General features: G+C 40.6%; 1 protein-coding gene across 2 annotated transcripts in view; it reads right to left on the minus strand.

The window, feature by feature from the left end:
- The window catches only part of NOS1AP (nitric oxide synthase 1 adaptor protein), a 768,603-nt gene that overhangs the window by 23,819 nt on the left and 724,192 nt on the right, over positions 1-20,592 (minus strand). For both annotated transcript variants that reach the window (XM_069232106.1, XM_069232105.1), the window contains exon 11: positions 1,599-1,917. In XM_069232106.1, the coding sequence (XP_069088207.1) occupies positions 1,599-1,917 (319 nt within the window). The remainder of the gene's footprint in view (positions 1-1,598; positions 1,918-20,592) is intronic.

Genomic DNA, 20,592 nt, shown 5'->3' on the forward strand with positions numbered 1-20,592 from the left:
CAAAACAGTAAAAATTGCTCCTTTTTATTGCAGAAAAAATGGTCTTGGAAGTGATTCTGAGGTATTCTTCTTTGCTTGGTTTTCCTTGAAAAATTAATTTGTGAAAAACTCAACTGCACATGACCCAAACTGAAAATAATAATAATCCAATGGGCCGCGCTGTCGTGTGCTGGTTGATGCCATAGACAGGGCCACTGAAATTATGCGATTGTGCAGCTGTGGCGTTTTTCCGCATAATTACAGATTTGCTGTATTTGCCACACAATCCATCATCTGGTGTATAATATACAGATTTTAACAAAAAAGAAAAAAAATTCTAGCGCAAACAGCTGAAAAATTACTAAAATGCAGTGGAAGGCTGTTTGCAAAGGCTTACTGGTCACCTATCTATTGCTTGTTGCACTATTTGGGTGTTAAACTGGTACTACTGAGGTGCAACCAATACCCAGATTAACAAATGTAAAAATGACAAAATAATAAAGAAATAGGATCACAAAATGTGCCACATTATTTACTTTTTCCCGCTGCATAATTTACTCAACCCTGCCGAATAACTTGGCTCTCTACTGCTGCTTAATTCCTGTGACCCTGGCTGGACATCGAGAAGTCTCATTTAAGATATCCAGCTATGCCCAACAATGGTGAACTATTAAGGGAAAACAGTGAACTTTTCCAATCGAACCACTAGATGGCACACGATACACAATAACTGGATTTATAATTCTTTTCTTTTCTGTACGCAGTCCCAGGAATAAGGTAGTTACTTGCTAATGCACTCATAAGGAAAAACAAAACGATTTAAGCCCTTCGACAAATATAGCATAATGGAATCAATGTTTAACGCTGAAACAAGAGTATCTTAAAAAATAGGCCAACACTACAAAAAAAAAACAACAAAAAAAACTTTTCGCGTTAATAATTGTGTTGCATCCCATTGGTTTTTATACACATTTATTTCTGTGCCCGCTGCGAGGCCTAAAGTACAGAGCAGGCTTCGCCAAGGTATCGAGAGCTCCTGGTAGCTCTCTAGCTACCTGCAAGTAGCTCTCCTGTGTTCAGCCCAGCCTATTAAATTTGGAGCTTTTGTTTGGTTGAATTAATTTATGTATATGAAAGTGAGAGTGAATTGAAGAACTAGTAGGCTTGTGTTTTTAGCACTCATAAGCTGATGTATAGAACACAGCAAAAGTTCCAAAATATATTTAAAACTGATATTATTAGAATATTCTGACATGTATTACTAACATTATTTATATTGGTGCCAGGGGCATTGTAAATAATGCTGTTATGTATTACACATGTAAAGGTACTCCAAACTGACAAAGCCTCCACATTACTGTGTGATGAACACTGCTAGCGATCTTGCATATGGTGGCCATTAATATAATCTTGAGTGTTGTCGTCACTATCACAAGACTTATAATATTAGTAGATCAGGATGAATTTTCATTTTACATAAGTAGCTCTTATTACGAAAAATACTGAGTGACACCACGGTATTGCAGAAAAATTTATAAATATATAAATACTACATGTTTGGTGACGTACGTTATAGCACAATGGATGACTCTCTGGAATGTAGTGAACCATGTACTCACCCTTCACAGTTTGTCATCAGTCCGGACAGTGAGCTGTGACTGGCAGACAAGACCGATGCCACGTTTTTGTTGACCTCCGTTACCCCAATGTCCTCCGGGTTCAAGGCCTCTTTCCTCCGCAGGAAGTCATTGACTTTGGCCCCAACAGCCTTGCCTAGGTTCTTGAGGTGCTGCGTGCTCCCCATTAGGATGCCCACCCCAGTGGACTCTCCTGACATTGGGGTTCCTTGTGCGGGTGTTGCAAGATGCGAAAGAGACCGGTTTTTCTGCAGTTTTGGCGTGAGTGCTGTATTCGAGTTCTCAAACATACTTTGGTCAACTGAAACACAGAACACAATAGCTGTAATTGTCAACATCTACAAACAATTATTGTTCAACATAAAATCACTCATAAAATAAAAATATGACTTCACTGCCCGAAGGCAATGGTGTGGAAGTATGGACATTTACTCAAGGATACCAATATATGGTATTAGATGTTTATAAAACACCCAATAAAAGTCAGACATTTAGCGTTTGAAGAAAAAAAAAAACCGGAAAAAATAAAACATCAATGCATCCTGACAAACAGAGGGAGTACCATTTTCATTGGTTCCACCATTCTACTCATACATTTATTTCAGTATCTAGGCATTTATAGCACAAGAAACGGTCCAAAATGTATTATTAATAGAACATTTCTGATTGAAATTGTTTAGTCGAAAATTAAGAGGGTGTAAAGTAGACACTGGAATATTAAATGAAGTAAAGCAAGCAACTTTATTTCACTGTTGAATTACGTCAAGAGCACCCTGCTCAAAAGTGCAGGAAAGAGGCAAAAGTAAAATGGGCAGAGTTACAACATGAAACCTTTTCACATCTGTCCGACAATATACAACTTGAAATTTAGCTCATCTTTCCTCTGCAATAATCTGACACTAGATAAATTATTAATCCAATTGGAGTCTCAGGGAATTTGGAGCAAGGTGCTGTTTCCTAGCCAGTGCTTAATTTGAGCTGGTGGTTGCAGGTGGGACCCCTCAGAACTCAGTTTTGGGTACCAGCTCTTACCCTTTCCTCGTGAGTCTTAGACCAAGAACAAGAGTGAGAAAAACACAAAAGATGAAAATAGAGTGCAAAACCGAAAAACTGACACAGGGAGAAGGCATAGATGAAAAAGAACCTTCAAAAGTGAGATAAAACGGCAGGGAGTGCCTGGTGGTAGATTAAAGTGGCAGGAGGTGTAATCAAGTCTGGGCATCCCTGGTATTCAGCACTCTGACCTTTGACAGCTCTGGCCAGAGGCTTCTAGGCTCTACAACGTATTTTACAAATCAAGCAATGTATGTAGTGGCCCTCACCACACCTCTAAACCCCCTACATTAATTAGCACTTTAGCCCCGATTATAAGTAAGCCGGATTTAGGTGAGGGCATAAGGTATGTGTCAGGAAATAACGATTCTGGCTGAAATGAGCAATAATTTGCTTGCAGTACCCACTACGGTTGGAACAATGTCAGCGGTCTGATCCCATCTGCCTTAAGAAGGTGGTAAATGGGAACTAAGGGATCACTGCGAGTGGTCGGTGAGGTGCAGGGAAAAGGTCTGGGGTAGGGGAGTTGGAACAAGAAGATGAGGGAGACATCAATGTTCCTTAGGAGGGGGTCAGGTGGGAGTCTGGTTGATCTTTTTCCTGCAGCCTCTCCTCCGATTTTACCTGCAGGATGTTCCAGCCAGTAAAATCAGCCCCAGTGTTTCCACCCTGGAAAAACAGGGTGTGGGAACACCCGGCCAGTTGTGGTAACTCAAAGCAGTTGGAGCTACTGCTATGCCCGACTCATAATTGGGGCTTTTGAATTTAAGTATTTGTTGACTGAAATAAAAAAACATATTAAAAATGCCAATTTTACAAAACACAAAAGTTACAAAATAACTAAAAACGTCAAAAGGTTTTTGGAGACTGAATTCTGATAGGAACAAAAATCCACAGCAGAAAAAGCGGCATTACATTTAGATGTAGGAGCATAAAATAAAACATAAACAAAAAAAGTCTTAAAAATCCACGGAACGCAATGGGGTGAGTCTTCAACTCAGTTAACTGATGTGCAATATTTTTGATGGAATTAAAATTGTGTTTTTAAAAAACGGTCTCTTTGCCAAGATCAATGGACAAGTTGATAGCACATACAATATTTAAGGCCATTGCTCATATGACACATTTCATAACGATTACTGTGTAAATAATAAGGTAAAACCTGGTTCCTTTAACGAGGCGGGCTTTGTAAACCCGTACATACCTTATAAACTTTATTGACCACACATGTAACCCATTCCTATCTCTAGAGTGACACATTACAATACTTGTAAGCCGAAGATTCGGTATCTATGGATTAGCTTCTTGGGCATAGCGATGGGCATAATAGGGAATTTGGGCTTTGTCCACCATCTTCTGCTGGTGGGAATTTTTTTTTAATCTATGGTAAGTAAATGTGAAATTGAAGGTAATTCCACCATTTCTGACTCTGCATCAGCATGCCCGATTAAACAAAAAAGTGGGAATATAGGCGAAATGCCCTGCAGAATCTGAATTCCACGCTTTGTGTAGTGAGGAATACAATTAACAAGGAATTCTTCTCCTGTCCAGCAAAGTGAGGGAATGGACAATGTAGGTACTTTCATAGTAATTACATTAAGTTAATTATGCTGACTGTCCCCTGATAGAGACAGTGCTTATCAGAGCAATTTTCCGAGTAAGAATTTTTCAGTGTGGCTCTTGCCAGCCAGAGCATCAGAAGGATCGTGAAGGACTCTGAAGGCAGGCACAATCTACAGACTGCCCTATTGGGCAGTTGCTTCCATGTGCAATGTCGGGGGTCCGTGAAAAGTATTTACCTTAATTCAGTTAACATTAAAGTGAGCGCATTGCAAGGACCCCTCGCATTGCTTCTGCAAGGAAAATTCACCCACCTCTAGTTAACATATTAGTTTCTTTGCCTCAGGTGGTGTCTTCCAGATCTTTCTTTCGGGCTCAGTCCTCAAGGCATGGATGTCCAGCATATGTTTTGGTTGCCATGGCCAATCCCAGAATTGCAGACTCTCCACATAAGATAACTTATGTACAATTAATCTAAATTAGCTAATTTACATAAGCAGTGGTTATCCTGAATATGTTGCAAGATCTGGGCATCTGTGACCTACGTTGAACAATACTGCAATAAGGGTTTTAGTCCTCAATCAAGCTTTTATGTTCCTCCAGGCCACCTTTCAATTTGCATAATAAACCGTTTCTTGAGCTAGTTTGCCACCAGGTTCCTAGACTGATCATTTGAACCCAAGATCACTAAATTCCTTGGTGTTGGCAGTTCATTTTTTGGACACTGTTTATAAGTTGCCATTGACTTCTGCAACCCTTTGATTAAAGTTATGCAAACTGATGTTGAGATTTGTTAAGGCAAGCTTTGGTTCCGCTCATATTGCCTGTTTATCTCGATTGTCCTTTGGAGTTAGCTCTCTAAAGGGAATGGGCACTTAAGTTGCTCGTCGTCAAGTGAAAGTAATTATCTAGAGTCCTGGCTTTTCTATGCTTTTTGGTACTTTCTGGTACTTGTAGTTCTGGACTTACGATTGAAAAAAACAACATCACTTAGGGCCTGATTTATACTAATTTAGCTCTGCATTTGCGTCAAAATTCAATTATATTTTGTAAGTTTGCGCCACTTTTGCATCAAAAAATTACGCAAATGCAGTGCCAGAAAGTATAAATCAGTCCCTTTGTGTTGTATGAATGACCGTGCTTCAAACTTTGACCCCGCACGAGCACCTAGTTTTAGCAGAACAACTGTGGTCTAGTGTCAGAAAACAGAAGAACTGTAATGACCTTTGAGAATTAGCAATAAGATAGATACACTTTTGCATATAAGGTTAATGACCTGATTATGATCTTGGCAGAGGGAATACTCCATCACAAAAGTAACGGATATTCCGTCTGCCGTATCATGACTCCCATAGGATATAGAGGAATCTTAATACGGCAGACGGGATATCCATCATGTTTGTGGGTGAGTAAACCTGTATGCCAAGATCAGGCCCTAAATCTGTCTATGACAGGGCTGGTGGTCAGTCACTGCCTAATGGTTGATTTAAAATACTTTTTTTTCTAGTGTGAAATGAAATAGAGTAAAATAACCAAATATGTCCACCTTCCTTTTGTTGGCGAAGGTGGCAAACTCATAAGACCACACATAAATATTAGGGGGAAAAGGTTTCCTGGGTCTAGAAAGGAGGACTCTAGAATGACTTGTGCAGAGCAAGTGGTAAGGCAGTCACTGCTGCCTTCATAGAAATCAATAGTTTTGGGCACCAAGTTTTTTCGGTGGCGGTTCTTGCTTTTATGTATGTTCAACCGGTGTCTGTAGGTCCCAAACGTTCTGCAAAGCAATACAGTGGTCTATGTCTAGCTCTAGTCTCAGACCTTTTCCACACCAGTCTTACCATGGGCATAGAGTCACAGAGGAAAGTGGATAAACCAGGGTACTAACATGACTGTAGCAGACTAACTCTACAAACAACCACAACAGACATCTAAACTTATAAAGAGAACTGGGCACGTATAAAGAAAGCATGCCTTACCTTACAGAGAGAAAACTCGGGTAGCATTTTAAAGGAAAGAGGAAAAGATCAATGTAATAGCATTTTTTTTCTGAATGGAGACAAAGGAAGACAGTATGAAAAGGTCTAGATGAATGGAAGAGGAGCAGAACATTGGAAGGAGCAACAAAAAGAGAAATGCATAGCCAGACGTACAAAGTAATTATGTGGTTGTGAAGAGGGAGAAAAAATAAAGAGTCAGACTGACAGACAGACAGACCAACCTGGCAATATGCTGAGCAGTGCTAGACTGACAAACAAAGACAAACAGAAACTCCCACACAGAAGAAGACAATTAAGGAGAGGGAGACGGGCAAGCCCTCTACCCAACTTACCAAGCATCTGGAACAACGTTCTGCACAGAGTAGTCCCGCTCCTTCTGTTTCAGGAAAGCTGGAATACATCTCTACAAGCAACTTCTCATCGGTCCTCATAAAGAACCCCAATGCTTCACAGTGAAAAGAGGGCCATTACTCCTCCATCACCCACGCCAAGCTTGGTCCACGGCGCAGAATCATTTCGGGCCAAACTACTAAGTAATGATAGATTGGGGAGTTCCTGGGTTTTAAGCCAAGGGGGTCTGTGGTCCGCGAGTAGGCTGGAACCGCCAGTCAAGTGATATGGTGTGACTGCGTGCGCAAGAGGTGCAAGGGCTCTTCTGGTAGCGAACCACCTACCCACTATCGGCAGATGCCCTTTGAAAGCGTGGGAACATGGCACTCTTCACTAAATGGTAAATGGAAAAAAGGTTCCTACGTAGTCAGTGATTTGCATATTTTTTACGTTTTTTATTGCTATTATTAGAATACAAATGAAAGCAATATCCTAATGCAAGATGGATGAGTACAGATAAGTTCAGCCAACATGTGTTTCGCTCTGGCTATACTAGACATCCAGATTTTTAAAGTGTTCTCTAATGGCCTGCTAATGTTGTGGAGTTTTGTAGGTTGAAACTGTATTCATGCATTGATCAGATTGAATGTCAGTTCACTCATCAGTCATGTTGTGCGAGTGGATCAAAGTGACATTCTGCTTGAAAGAGACACGATTACATTTTCACGGTGCCCCTGCGAGGTTGGATTGCATTCAGTGCAGATCATCAGAGACTTCTTTCATTTCCTTCTGCTCACCAGCAAGGTCCTATGACTACTCATTCGACCCATGGGGATGAGAGGGAGGTCTAAAACATTTTACATCACATTCTGGTTAGTGTCGTCTACAGGAATCCTGCCTGCACCCTTGCCTCATCCATTTGTGGTTGCCCACCTGCCCTTACTCTTTAGCTCTGCCCTTGCCTCACCAGCCCCAAGGCTGCCACTAATCACTGGATGGTTTTCAGGATGTCTGTCCGTCACCAGAGGACACTGTGCAGCAGTTCCTTTCTGACTCTTTGCCATGGCAGGGAGGCTCACGGTATGCAATGTGGCTCAGGTCTTAAAACAACATCTACTGCATGCACAGCACTCATGGGTAGGTGTGTACTGCATGTTAGAACTGAGAATAGCAGATACCAGGGGTAACTGTGTGCATAGTACTTATTAGTATGAACTGCCTCCTATTCGTTCCTTATAGATTAGATCATTTTAAATTTATAGCATACAGGTTATGTTTCTAATCCACAGGCCGAGCGTTGACGGGGACGGGTACTCCCACAATTCTTCCCAGATCTCTATTCCAGGTGACATGCCAGGTACAATATCCATCTTACTGCTCCAAAAGAGGGTCTGAGTCAGCCCTAAGGTAGATCACCCAACATAGCTCCAACAATACTGGGGGAAATCTCTGAAGAAACTCCACTGGAAGCACTATCACCTATCCTTCTACTAACTCCTGCCTAACTCAGATCATCCCTTAGCCTTCCTGGGCCAGTCACCTTTAAAGAGGACTAATAAGAGAACAATGGAAAGCTGTGCGTCCTTTTATACTTCAAGATGGAGACTGTTTTTCAGACTGACCCTTTAAGTGGAGATTTTGGGAAACACTTACCTAAACCTCCCATATCTTCATGTCTGTAGCGAAAGAGACAAGTAGTCGTCAGGGAAGTCTAACGTCTGCAGTGGACAGAAGCTATTTCCTATGCAAGTCCCGCTAGGTGACCTGATGGCCCCTCATTTAATTGGATTACCTCACCTTAGATCACTGTTCCGTGGTAATCACGTGACTTTTGAATTATAGAACACTGGGAAGTGCATCCTAAAGGAATGATCTCCTTTTGCCTTCTATAAGTTAGAGAGGGATCTGGTAACATTCTAGCCATGACCTGGATAGCGCGGTTCAAGACCAGATGAAGTGCAATGCATTGGTGCAGCCTTGATGTTGGCAATTCCTTGATCACTATTTATATGAGAACTTATGGTAGTTCTCTTGCTTAATTATACTTTATTATGTGTATGCTAAATCCTAATTAACTAATTATTTTCTATCTTCTGTAATGATCATGTTTTTGAATAAACCCTTTAGGGTTTTAACCTGGAATCCTTGTCTCACACAGGTTTATTAGCTTTGGACCAAGACTTATAAAGAATCACAAGGTATTACGAAGACGTAGACAGTCCAGATCTTGTGCATCAATGCTCTAAATTAATTGGACTGCCAACATCACTGAATGGAGGAAATCAGGGTTGGACTTTAAAAAAACTTTGAGAGTAACACATTGACCTATTTTGATAGAGAGATAAAGTTAGACAATGACCACTAGGTTTAGTAGATGACTTCATGTCACCCGGTAACCTTTTTCTGGTCCTGGAGTTTAATTTACCTAATAAACAGAACCTGGGAATTGAGTCAGTTGGGAAAAAATGCATCTGAAAATAATGATTTACAAAAGAAAACTGATGGACTGGAAATTTTGTTTTTTGGTAACATTGGGTGATATGATAACCTAACTGACTACCATGTTAGAAGCATTACATCACTCCTAAAAGCAGCACCTTCAATGGCACAGAATCCCCACTTTTCCACCCCTCAGGAGGTAGGCATGGCTCAAGGTGCAGTGACATGCTCAACCTTTATGACCTCATATGACTTAGCACACTGAGGATCCTGCTGCCATGGTGATCAGGCTCCATCTTTGCATTCTGTTTACAGTTTTAGAATGTAAACTGACTGTTTGTTCAATCATCCTCAACTGGGAGATGGACCATTTCTCTCTGCTGACCATCTCTGGCCCAGTGATGCAAGACTCTGCTGTCCACATGCCTGGGAAAAGCTTTGTGCCTTATTTCACTACAGCAATCAGAGAGCTGGCAGGTAACAGTCCACTCGGCGTTATGGAGAAGATCTGAGATCAGAACAAGGCCTCAAAATATAAAATGGGGCGCAGGGATTTCAGAAAGGCCACTTCTCGCACTCTGCGTAAGGCGACACCTTCTTCGAAATATAGAATCCTAAATAATTTTCTTAAAAAATATTAATTTTACCTTTGCTGCACCACAATGCATGTCACCATAGAGCTAACATGGAGCTGTCCTGGAGGCCCTACGGAGTAGCTGTGTGAGAGCAATGAAGGAATACCTAGCCACTGCCACAGACGTGGGTACATGCGCATCACCATCAACATTCTTAGCAGGGATACTTAATTTCAAAGTTAAAAAGACACTGCCCTTGACAGCAGCTAGTACGGCACTGCAAGACAGCACAATATGTAAGCAAGGTTGTCTAGCTGTGAAGGGCACTCCCAGGGAGGTGCTGATTGCTGCACCTGTCAATGCCTACTTCAGAGTGCTCTTCTCATTGGACAATATTAATCCTGTGGACATGTCCATGTTTTATTAGTGATAATAATTAATTTTGAGATTAATCACAGATGGTTAATTTCCGAATGTTTAATTTCAGGGTGCTGTATAGTTTAGATTATTTCAACAATATTGATGGTTTAATTTATTTGAGAAAGGCAGGCAAAATCTAGAATTTTCCTTTTTTTTAAAGTATATTTACAGAGAGGCCGCGTAGTCAGTCTGTGCTTTACTACCCTTTATCCTTTTTAACATTAGCCCCTTTCGTACCACAGCCGTGAATGTTAACCCTCGCCAGACCACTTCCTGATTTTTCTTAATCAAATGTTTTATACTCATCTTTTCATTATCTTAAAATGTCTTTATCCAAATGTTTTCAAATATGGCCACTTTATTAGGTCACATACAATGTTGACACCTTCCTCACCTTTCAATAATTTAAAACGAAATATTAAGAAGATATGCTTCTTCTGTTTGAGGTCAGAATTTATTATTTTAAGCACCCTTCAGTTTTAGTTCTTTCCTTAGTAGAAAGTTACAAAACTCACAAGGACCCTTAGGAAGTCTAGAATGATTCATCCATGTTAAAATGGTCTTTGGGTGCTACTTCTAAAGCACAACAACCACCAAAACCTCTTTGCGCTGAATTAGGGCACTTCTCAAAAGAGAGCAGATTTAAAGTTAAACAGGTAGGCCTCTAAAGATTTTCTAAATCATATCGAACACGACACTGCCGCTACCTGATAGGAATAGTGTTTCATTCTTTTCCAGCGGCTACAGAGAAATCTCTACCACCAAATCTGGGAGTAATGCCATTTCATCCCACATAGCGCACAAGGAATTGGGGGTCTTTTAACAGAACGAATTGAAGGTTTTCTTATAACTAAACGTGGCTTATAGTCACTAGACCGTGCATGGTTACAATTGTTTTATTCTCCAGTTTCTCGCACTGTGCCCACAGATTGTGCTCTTAAGGTAAATACTGAAATCAGTTTTAATCTCTCCAGTTAAATATTTCCCATGAAAGGTGTTTTGGACAGAAAACTGAGATGCTGTACTTGGTAACGTATGTGGTGCAAATCTGCTGCGTGTTATTTTTGTGGGTGTGAAAAGCCAGATATTGCCCAGTCAGCAACAAATCACATTTCAGTGTCCTGCTACTGCAAGTCAGTTTACAATTCACAATGTGTTCCAGTGACAAACATTATTATTCTCATTTCTGTTGAGCGTGGGGCGCTGATTACAACTAAGGCTTTCGGTTTTACTGATTTTTACAGGTAAATACAGACAGAAAACAATGTGTTTCCTGTCTGTATTTATCTGTAAAAGTGGAAAAATACTGAAAATTGTGCGTCTGATTAATGACTTTCCATGCTGTTTGTTGTAAATTCCATGACAGCAGAGGAGCAGATAGGCAGCTTGGGGAGTAAAAAAATAGGTTAAGGTATAATTAAATATAGGCATATGATAAAATGTATTTGTAGTAATTTGCTAATATTTACTTGTGGGTGTAGTGTGTTGCTATATTTGGCTGCTGAACAGGACAGGCACCAAAGTATGAGTGCATGTCTATCAGTTAAATCAATGTTTTTACTCCACTTATTTCAAAACCAGAAAATAAATATGGATAAATACTAATAAGATGGTCAAAAAATATATATAGATAAATACAGACAAAAATGTCAAAAAATAAATACCATAAAACCGGGAGCCCTAATTACAATGTTCAAAAGAATGCACACTTGTAAAGTGGTTCTCACACAAGGTCAGATATTGTCACAAGTTGTAATGAGTGTTCCTTGCACATTTCTTCTATTGAAATAGCCAGCTATGCGGAGTGAGACTTTACTCAAGGTTCTAGGGTATCTCACATGGACCACAGTCAAAGCAGTCAAGTATCTGTGTGTCAGGTCTGTGCATATTATGTGTAATGCTTGTAGGGATTCTAGTTGTTATGTATGTGACCCTATTTGGGGGATGGGTGGAATACAACTTTGAGCTGGGGGACACTGCTATTTTTACTGTTTCCCTTAGGTGAATAGTTGTCCATGGGCAGAGATTTCTGCTAGGTAGTATTGTTTTATGGCCGAAATACATCACTCTGGGGCCATATTGTATGTTTATGCTATCTGAAGGTTCTGCAGTAACTGAAGGCTAGAGCTATGTGTGGTTGTGTTGAATTGCTGGAAGCTTTCCAAAGCCCACTTAATGGCCACATTACAGAGCTGTGCTGCGCTTGTGAGGGTACTGTTCAGTGCCTAATGTTTCAGGGCTATGTGCAGTGGATTGTACGGTTGGGGAAAGGAGCATCCCTTTTCCAGCTATATGGCTTTGGTACTTTACTGTATGTGAAAGGGTGTTGGAAACACTAACAAGCTCTGTTGTCACTGGTAATTATGCTTGTGTTAAGTGGATGAATAAGAAGAAACCCAGTTGCCAAAAGATCCAACTACCTCAAGAAGTTTGACCACCCCCAAATATTTTAGAAAATGTGGCCATTCATAAAATGTGTCCTATGTGGTAAAGTCAAAGTCTTTTTGTTTTAACCCAGTGGCTGGCAGATCTGTCCTTAGTGGTGAGCGAATGGCATTTGCAAAGTTTACGAGGAATTTGAAAATCACAAATCGTGATCCCACCCTTGCTCAATCAGGCACAACCTCCCTGTGCAACTAATCAGAGAGTTACCTGGTCCCTTGGCGAATCAAGTTCAGTGGGTAGGAATGAATGCAGCCACTTGCCAGCCATGTGTGGCACAACAAGGTCCTGTCTGTGTCCGTTGTGGTAACCACATGACAAGTGTCTTGCAGAGAAAACTTTCTGATACGTTGATGCATTACTGTAGTTAGTATAGTTTAACATTACTCTTTAACACAGGAGTACATATATGGGTACAAACATGAAATACCACATCAGGATTTTCCCTCTGGCCTGAATGACCATCCCAACTGTTTCATTCAGAGGACACACCACAAAAAAATCTAATGGTTCATGTATTCCATGGTAGGAGCAGAATAGACTAGGGGCAGACAACAAAGAACACTGACACACCTATGATAGCTGAATCACAAGACCTCTTCCACCTTACATAAGAAAGCCTAAGAATACACTAGACCAAATATACCCACACGGATCAAAGAATTAACCCACAGGAGAAACCATCACTCACTGTCAATCAATGTCTGCCTCACCACACATATGCTTACAACCACAGGTGGCACTGCTTGTAAGTTACTCAAAATCTAAAATTCTCACTGTAAATTGAGCTGTTTATACAATGATGTGATGTGCTAATGACAAAAATAAATAAAGAGTCGAACACGTGCTAACTATCCAAACTGGCATACAGCACGAAAACAGGCCAAAGTTATGCATAGAACACAAATGTGATTGCTTGCAGGCGCAATTCAACCAATGTGGTGAATGGTGTGCATACCGCTTTCAGCAGCACACAATTAAAAAAAAAAAAAAGTACAGGGGCAAGCCATCCAAAGTAATGCATGCTGTGGAAACAACTTGCAGTGAATAATCTACCATACATTTTGCAAGCTGAACTACTCCCCTGAGTCCGACGTCATACAATCGAGCAACCGGTATAGAACAGTACACTTCCAGAATGGTGGACACTTTCAATCACCTGTCTGTAATTATACATACATGTAACATACAGCACACATCTCAAGATACTTCTGCATCGTCATCTGCTGGTACACATCTGAAAACAAAGCATGCACCAGATGTGCACGTGACTCATCATTGTAAAACTGCTTTTGAGGCAGACAGCTAAAATAATTAATTTCTATGGAGTTCATTAATACTGTTGCTATCTGCAGCTTCCTATATTCAGGCTAACAATGCTACAAATCTAAAACAGAGGAACAATAAATATGATGGCTGTCCGTTGTCTTTACCAAACCTCAACATGCATAACATACTATTAAAGTCAGTAAAAAGAACACATACTCTAAATGAACAAGACTGTGGGACCTGGAATGGTGCCACAACAATGTATGCACCTTTGTTGACCATCCGTTTAATGCAGTAGTTTATTTCTTCTCTGCAGTACCCAGTCTAAGTAGTCACGCAACACAAAACAAAAATTACCATAATAGCATTAGGCTGGCTCCTGGTAAACACCTCTAACCATCATGAATTGTTATCATCAGCAAAACAAAACTTTATTGGAACGTCAAAGACATCCATAAAAGCTTGAAGAGTTAAACATCAATCAATAATAACTTACATTAAATTATGTATCATAAAAATTCTTCAAATTGGTATGCAAGCTTCATAAAATATAACTAAGCTACATCACCGTGCAGCGTTAAAACGACCTGGACATATAGGACCATCAGCCGTTAACAAAGCATGCGCTTTATCGAGCGTACAGTTTCAAAAACCTTAGCGCTACTCTGCACTGATGAAAGTTAAACTCTCTCAGCAACGGGATCAAAATGTTCCTACTAAAGGTGGAGTAAAATTTGCGAAAGAAGAAGAAGTTAGTATCATTGTGAAACCCCAACGGAAAGCATATTAAAAAATTATCCCCACCCTAAATTGAAACACCAATGACCTCTCCCTACATCCTAGGGTTAAAGAGATACGATGCTATCCTAGGACTACTGTTCAAGCAAACATATGCAGATACCAAAGGTTCCCATGAAAGGCACAGGCCAAGTAGACATTTTTGTGTAACCTTTTTCTTATCCTCAACACTAGCAAATGTAGGGTTATCAAAGAGGGATATACGCAAATAGGCGAGACGGCATTCTAAGGCCTTTGTCACTCAACAGACTTCGATGACTACAGTTCAGGCTAGCTTCTGGGTTGAGCCAAATAAGTCACGAGTCACTTGAGCCAAATTTTATACAATCCTCAATATAGTGGAATCCTAGTTCTTCGTGGCACATATAATGAGATGATAAAGGGGGCGCAGAAAGGAGCCGCCTGAAAAAGTGATCCTGCTCATTCTGAATAGACGAACTGGCAAAAACCCAAACCCTTGCCCCATATGTAACTTCTTATGACATAACCTGGAACATCATGTAATACCCTACCTTGGCACACACAAACTCGGCATTAGGTCTTGACAGACAAACTGCTGGTTATTCTTGAGTAAGCCAAGTAGGCTTAGATAGTGACCCAGAATGAGGCGTGGAACTCAACACCCCAGTAGTCCAGAACTAAGAAAGAGGGTGTCCAGGAGAAATCAGTTTGTTGGGTCTATCTGGAAGGCCATGATGTTAGAGGAATCTGTAGGTTACAGAAGAATATGATGGAACATCATGGTATTAGATTGCAAAGGAAGGAGTTACTCTTCGTACTCTGTGTACTTGGGCGAATTACAGTTCTGTTGTATAGTCAGACCTATGGCCAGTCACAAAAGTATTTATGAGTATGGGAAGTAGTACTCCTGCATTACTCTGTTTTCTTACATGTCTTTGTGAAATATTCAACTCTATATTAGTTAAAGAGCAATGAGGGGAAAGTCCTTTGTATTTGTACCAATTATATATGTATATTATCAGACTAGTCCCATTTTATATGTTTTGAGTCTGATTCACAAAGTCACAAAAGAGTACGTAAAGAGTACCAAATGAGTATTACCTTACATGATACATCATGCCTTGGGTGAATAGGCCCTATTATCTTTGGGGAAACAAATCTTGTCCTTCTGGCCAAAACATATAATGAAAAGAAAGCAGAACATGTACTGCCAGTTTGTTTGGACTCAATCTGTGCTTAATTTGAACCAGTGGTGATCGGCACTCATTTTTGGGGACCAGCACTTATATTTCCTGAATAAGCTTGATCCAGAGTAAGAAGAAGAAAAACACAAAAGTGGGAAAGGAGGAGGAAGGGAACGATTGAAAAAAAACCATAAGGGGATAAAGTAGAGATGAAAAAGAACATCCAAAGGTAAGATACACAGGCAAGAAGTATCTAGTGATTAATTAAAAAGGGATAAGATGAATCAAGACTACACAACCTTGGTATTTGACACCTCAACCTTTGATAGGGTCGGACAAGGGTGTCTGAGCTAAACTCTGGGCCCCAGAACTTATTGTTTTAGAAATTAAGCACTGGAGTCAATTGATTGCAAAGTGAAGGTCTCTCAAGGCTGAAGCTCATGGGGTTAAAGAGGATATTTGATGCTTCATTATTTCTGATCTTTAAGGTAGAAAATGCACAAGAAAGAAAGTAATTATTCCCTTCTTACAAGTAAGGTTGAAAAATTAACTAAACGCCCCCCCCCCCCCATGAGATTTGCATTATTCAAGACATTTTGTAAAGATTACTGCCAGACGAGAATATGCTGGGTGGTAGCTTTAACCTTTAGAATAGTCCTCTCAGGCCCAACCAAAAATAAAATGCTGAGGCAGCTCTGCTTCTACTCTGATCCCTAGTTTCTAGGCTATCGATGGACAGAAGGGGAGAACTCATTACCTCAGGATTCCTGTCTATCCAGACATTTTTATTTTATTCTTTTCATATGACTTTTTTGGACAGTCCACACAAAACATTCTTCGGCAGTATTTCCCAAGCTTGCTTCTTTATTCCCTTACAAATGAGGACTCGCAGGACAGACTGGTAATTCTGGTCTTGATCTCCCCACAAAATTCCTCATTTTCCACAGCATTTCATCCAGATTCTCCAGTTGCTTTTCATCCAGAGACACCATCTTTGAGCTGGTGTTAGGTGGAGCCTCTGGGTGAAACACCACAGATCTGTGGAGTTACCATTAATATTAAATCCTGATTCACTTGTATCTCCCCTTATCAATAAAGAGTTGCATACCTTTCCCCCACTACCACAGAAGGCATTGAAATCACTTCTGCTCTCTCTTCTCTACCATTATTTATTTGTGTAATGATGTTATTGGTGGCATGTGGACTGACATCATCAAGGTCTGATCGATAAGCAACTAGAGCATTCAGCTCGAGGCAACTTAATGTGAGAGCATAACATAGGTCTGCTCTGATGTTCTCCCGGGAAAGAGAACGCTATGAAATAGTGCTTAATTTGAGCTGGTGTTGGACACGGTACAGGTGCACAGATATCAATAGTGTAGAAGGTGTATTGGGCTCGAGCCCTACGGGTGTGAGGGCTCCTTCTATACCAGTTTATGAGAGGCCCATCCCATGCCAGATATTGCTATTTTTGTGCTACTCAACCGGGGTAATGGTGCCCGTTTTCCTTTCTTGCTTGAGCTGTCTTCCCAACTAACAGGGTTCAAACTGGTTCTCTCTCCTACTGTGACCGAGTCTGGCTGTCTGGGAGTGTCTTGGGAATGAACAGAAGCCCTCTCCAACATCTCCAAATCAAAAAGAGGTAGTCCTAAGGCTGCCATTTGTTCTACTAACTTTTTCTGTCCACTTCCAGACAGCTGATCACTGCTACGTGGATGGCAGGTTACGCCCATCTGCTCTTCCTGAGATCAAAGGAAGGCTACTGTCCCTTAAGCCACAGTCACTGACTCTTCCAGCCAAGGGTGTGTACTGCAGTGGTGGAAGTTGTGTGGCAAAACTAGTTCTATGCCAGTTAAGTTATTATTCCACTTAAGTCATCAAATCTCTGATTTCACAATTAAATCAGATTTTGAAAATTACGTATGAAATAACGCTCAAGCATTTTCCAGTCATTTCCAAGTTGGATATGAGAAACAAATATTTTATCTTCATATCTTAAAGAAAACTATAAGGCGGCAATTAAGCAATGTTTAAAAATAGTCTAACTAGAACCACCAATTTTACAAATAAAATTTAATCCACAAAAATCCCAGAGATTTTTTTTTTAATAATAGAAATGGACTATACAAGTCTTACACAGAAACTGGTAAAAATATTAACCCCGCATAGGATCTATATGACAGATTGGCCTTTTTCTTCCAAGAAAACACCCCAAAAATGAGGCAGACTTTTATTTGATACTTTTCACCTGAAAAGAGACAATTTGGAACCCAGGTTAACTAAAACAAACTAATATCCACAAATGAGATGTGAGATCTCTTCACATCCATCAAGTTGGGCTCTCCTTTCAACCCCTGCCCGCTGTCTGTCATAATGTACATAGGGGACTACGTTGCAGATCCATTTACACACCTATGCAATTAGTCATTAAACACTGACTCAGAGGTTCTGAACAATAATAAAGCAATCTGTTGTACTTTTTCAAGCAAAACTCATGGGAAAACACATTAACATGTATCTTATCAGTTATTTCGAGTACAACAATTTGTTGGATAACACTTAATCATGTTTTAGGCCACAGTACAGTACTGAATCTGAGCTCCTAGCTTTGGGAGATGATCTGAAATTTATCTTAGATAAAAATGAGGCAGTAGCGCTGATCCTCCTTGATCTCTCCAAACCTTCTGATACAGTCTTGTACAGTATAATGCTTCAAAGGTTTAGTGATAGAGACATTTGCAATTCAGCTTTGAATTAGCTAATTTCCTTCTTTGCAGGCAGTGTATCTCAATACAACCCTTTAAATCATGCACTTTCATATCTATCCGTGGAGTGCCTCCGGTCTCTTCCTTCAGCCCTACGTTATTTCATTTCTATTTTGCTTCGCTCTCTATGATTGTCAGATTTTTTTTCAATTAGCTGTCCTATGCTGCTGACAGACTGTAGTATCAATTTCGGACATCATCCTTACATAGGAATGACTCTCTTCCTACAGGTGGGACAAAACAGATATGCTATTATTTGGTGTACAGTCTTTCATCTGGTTTGCAACTTGGTGGTCAGCTGAACGTAGAGAGACTCCAAATTCCACTATGTCTATAAGACACCTGGGGATTCACTTCAATGATCATCTATCCAATGTGCTACAAATCCTTCACGTAGCTTATACTTTGTGACAGTTCCCAATCTTTGCAAAATTCTGCCTTCATCCCACTCTCAGCACTATGCTGAATCTTCCATGGTAGGAATCAGTGAGTAAACATCTCAAATCATTACACAGGCTCTCTATTCAGAAACGTTGCACATTCAAAGCTCTATGCTCATAAAGCAGCCCACACAGGTCCAACTTACCCGAGAAATAGGCTAATCCCTTACCTACCAAATCAACCTCAAAGGTCTGCAGTCTCTTAACTCTTCCAGGTTTCACATATCAGAAGACTCAACTGGGTGGCTGTTCTTTCTCATTGCCAAGGACTGGGATGCCATACCGTAAAAACCTGACTGTTTAATGGTTAGTAATATCCACAAAGAACAGATGATGGACAGAATGCTGAACAGTGCAAACATTCACCCCCAGCCAAGGAAGGGTATGCCCAGACGTGGGTCCCGTGCTCACTGCCCCACTGGATTCAAGCTAGCCTAGCTGATGAAGGGTGATACCCTAAAACCAGTCCTAGGATGCTTGTTTCCGGTCCAGGGAGGACCTGGCTTGGCAGTTCGGGCTGGACTGTTCCCATGAGGAACAGGGTCAAGACTGATTTGCATATGGCTGTGTCCAAACTGGGGTTGCATGGTGAGCAAAAAAAAGGGGGATTAAACCCAGATCTTTGTGACTGGGGGTGAATATTTGCATTGTTCAACATTCCGTCCATCATCTGTTCTTTTAGCATAGTAATATCCACATCAGCTTTCTTGTCCCTGCATGTCTCATACAGTAAAAAAAAAACAGGTTGCCACGTGTGCTCCATAAATGCCCTTCATTCATTCATTCAGTCAGTCAGTCATTCATTCATTTATCTAGGCCTGTTCAGATAAATGTCTAGCAGAGCTTACATAGTGAAATAACTTATTTTTTTTCAGTCATTGGCACATTAACCCCAATACGAAGTGCACCCCATTTTCATTTTTATATATTATCTCCCTGTGTGCTTATTAGGCACACTTTAGGACTGACTTATGCATATATAAAAAAATATGTTTGGTTCTTTCCCTTCCATGCGTCCCTGCAGTGCATTTACACTGCAGCCCAGCGAGAGCATAGAGTTGCTCCTGGCAGACATGTCCTTTTGTCCTATGTGTAACTATTATAAGTACACACTGCAGCCCAGGCATGATATTTAACTTCCATATCATAAGTGCATATTCCACGCCATCTACAGTGGTCTTACAGGATGGTTAAATAGACCGTTTACCAATACCACTTTAGAGTCCGAGCATACACACTGTAGCAGTGCTAAAGGGTCTGGAGTTCTAATAACACCAAAAACCAGGATCCAGAAAACAACGAGTCTGGGGTGATCGTGCAAAAAAGGCAAATTTGCCACATACTGCATAACTGGGATGTGGCTTGGGGTGGTATTTGGTAAAATTTGTAATATGAGGAATGATATTTGTATATGCCCATACTGTGTGCCGTTATTTTGTGAACCGTATGAATTAAGTTTAGAAAATGGATTCAGTGAATATGTACGACTGATGGCACAGTGGACTCAGCCATGTAACCACTGATTGCCCGTGGTGAGGGCATGTGGTATTTCTGCTCCCGTTTGTTTATTCATCAATTTAATGCCCAGGAACCCTTCCATCCATGTTGCTGCATATGGTCGTGAGCTGCTGCAAAAATTTAGACCCATTGCCAATACCCACGCAGAACATAGCTTGCATTTAAACAGGAAACCTTGAGTAGCAGAGCCATTAATCAGGCACCTGCTACCACAAATCATAGGAG

This window comes from Pleurodeles waltl, chromosome 4_2, assembly GCF_031143425.1.
Source record: "Pleurodeles waltl isolate 20211129_DDA chromosome 4_2, aPleWal1.hap1.20221129, whole genome shotgun sequence".
NCBI classification, from domain to species: Eukaryota; Metazoa; Chordata; class Amphibia; order Caudata; family Salamandridae; genus Pleurodeles; species Pleurodeles waltl.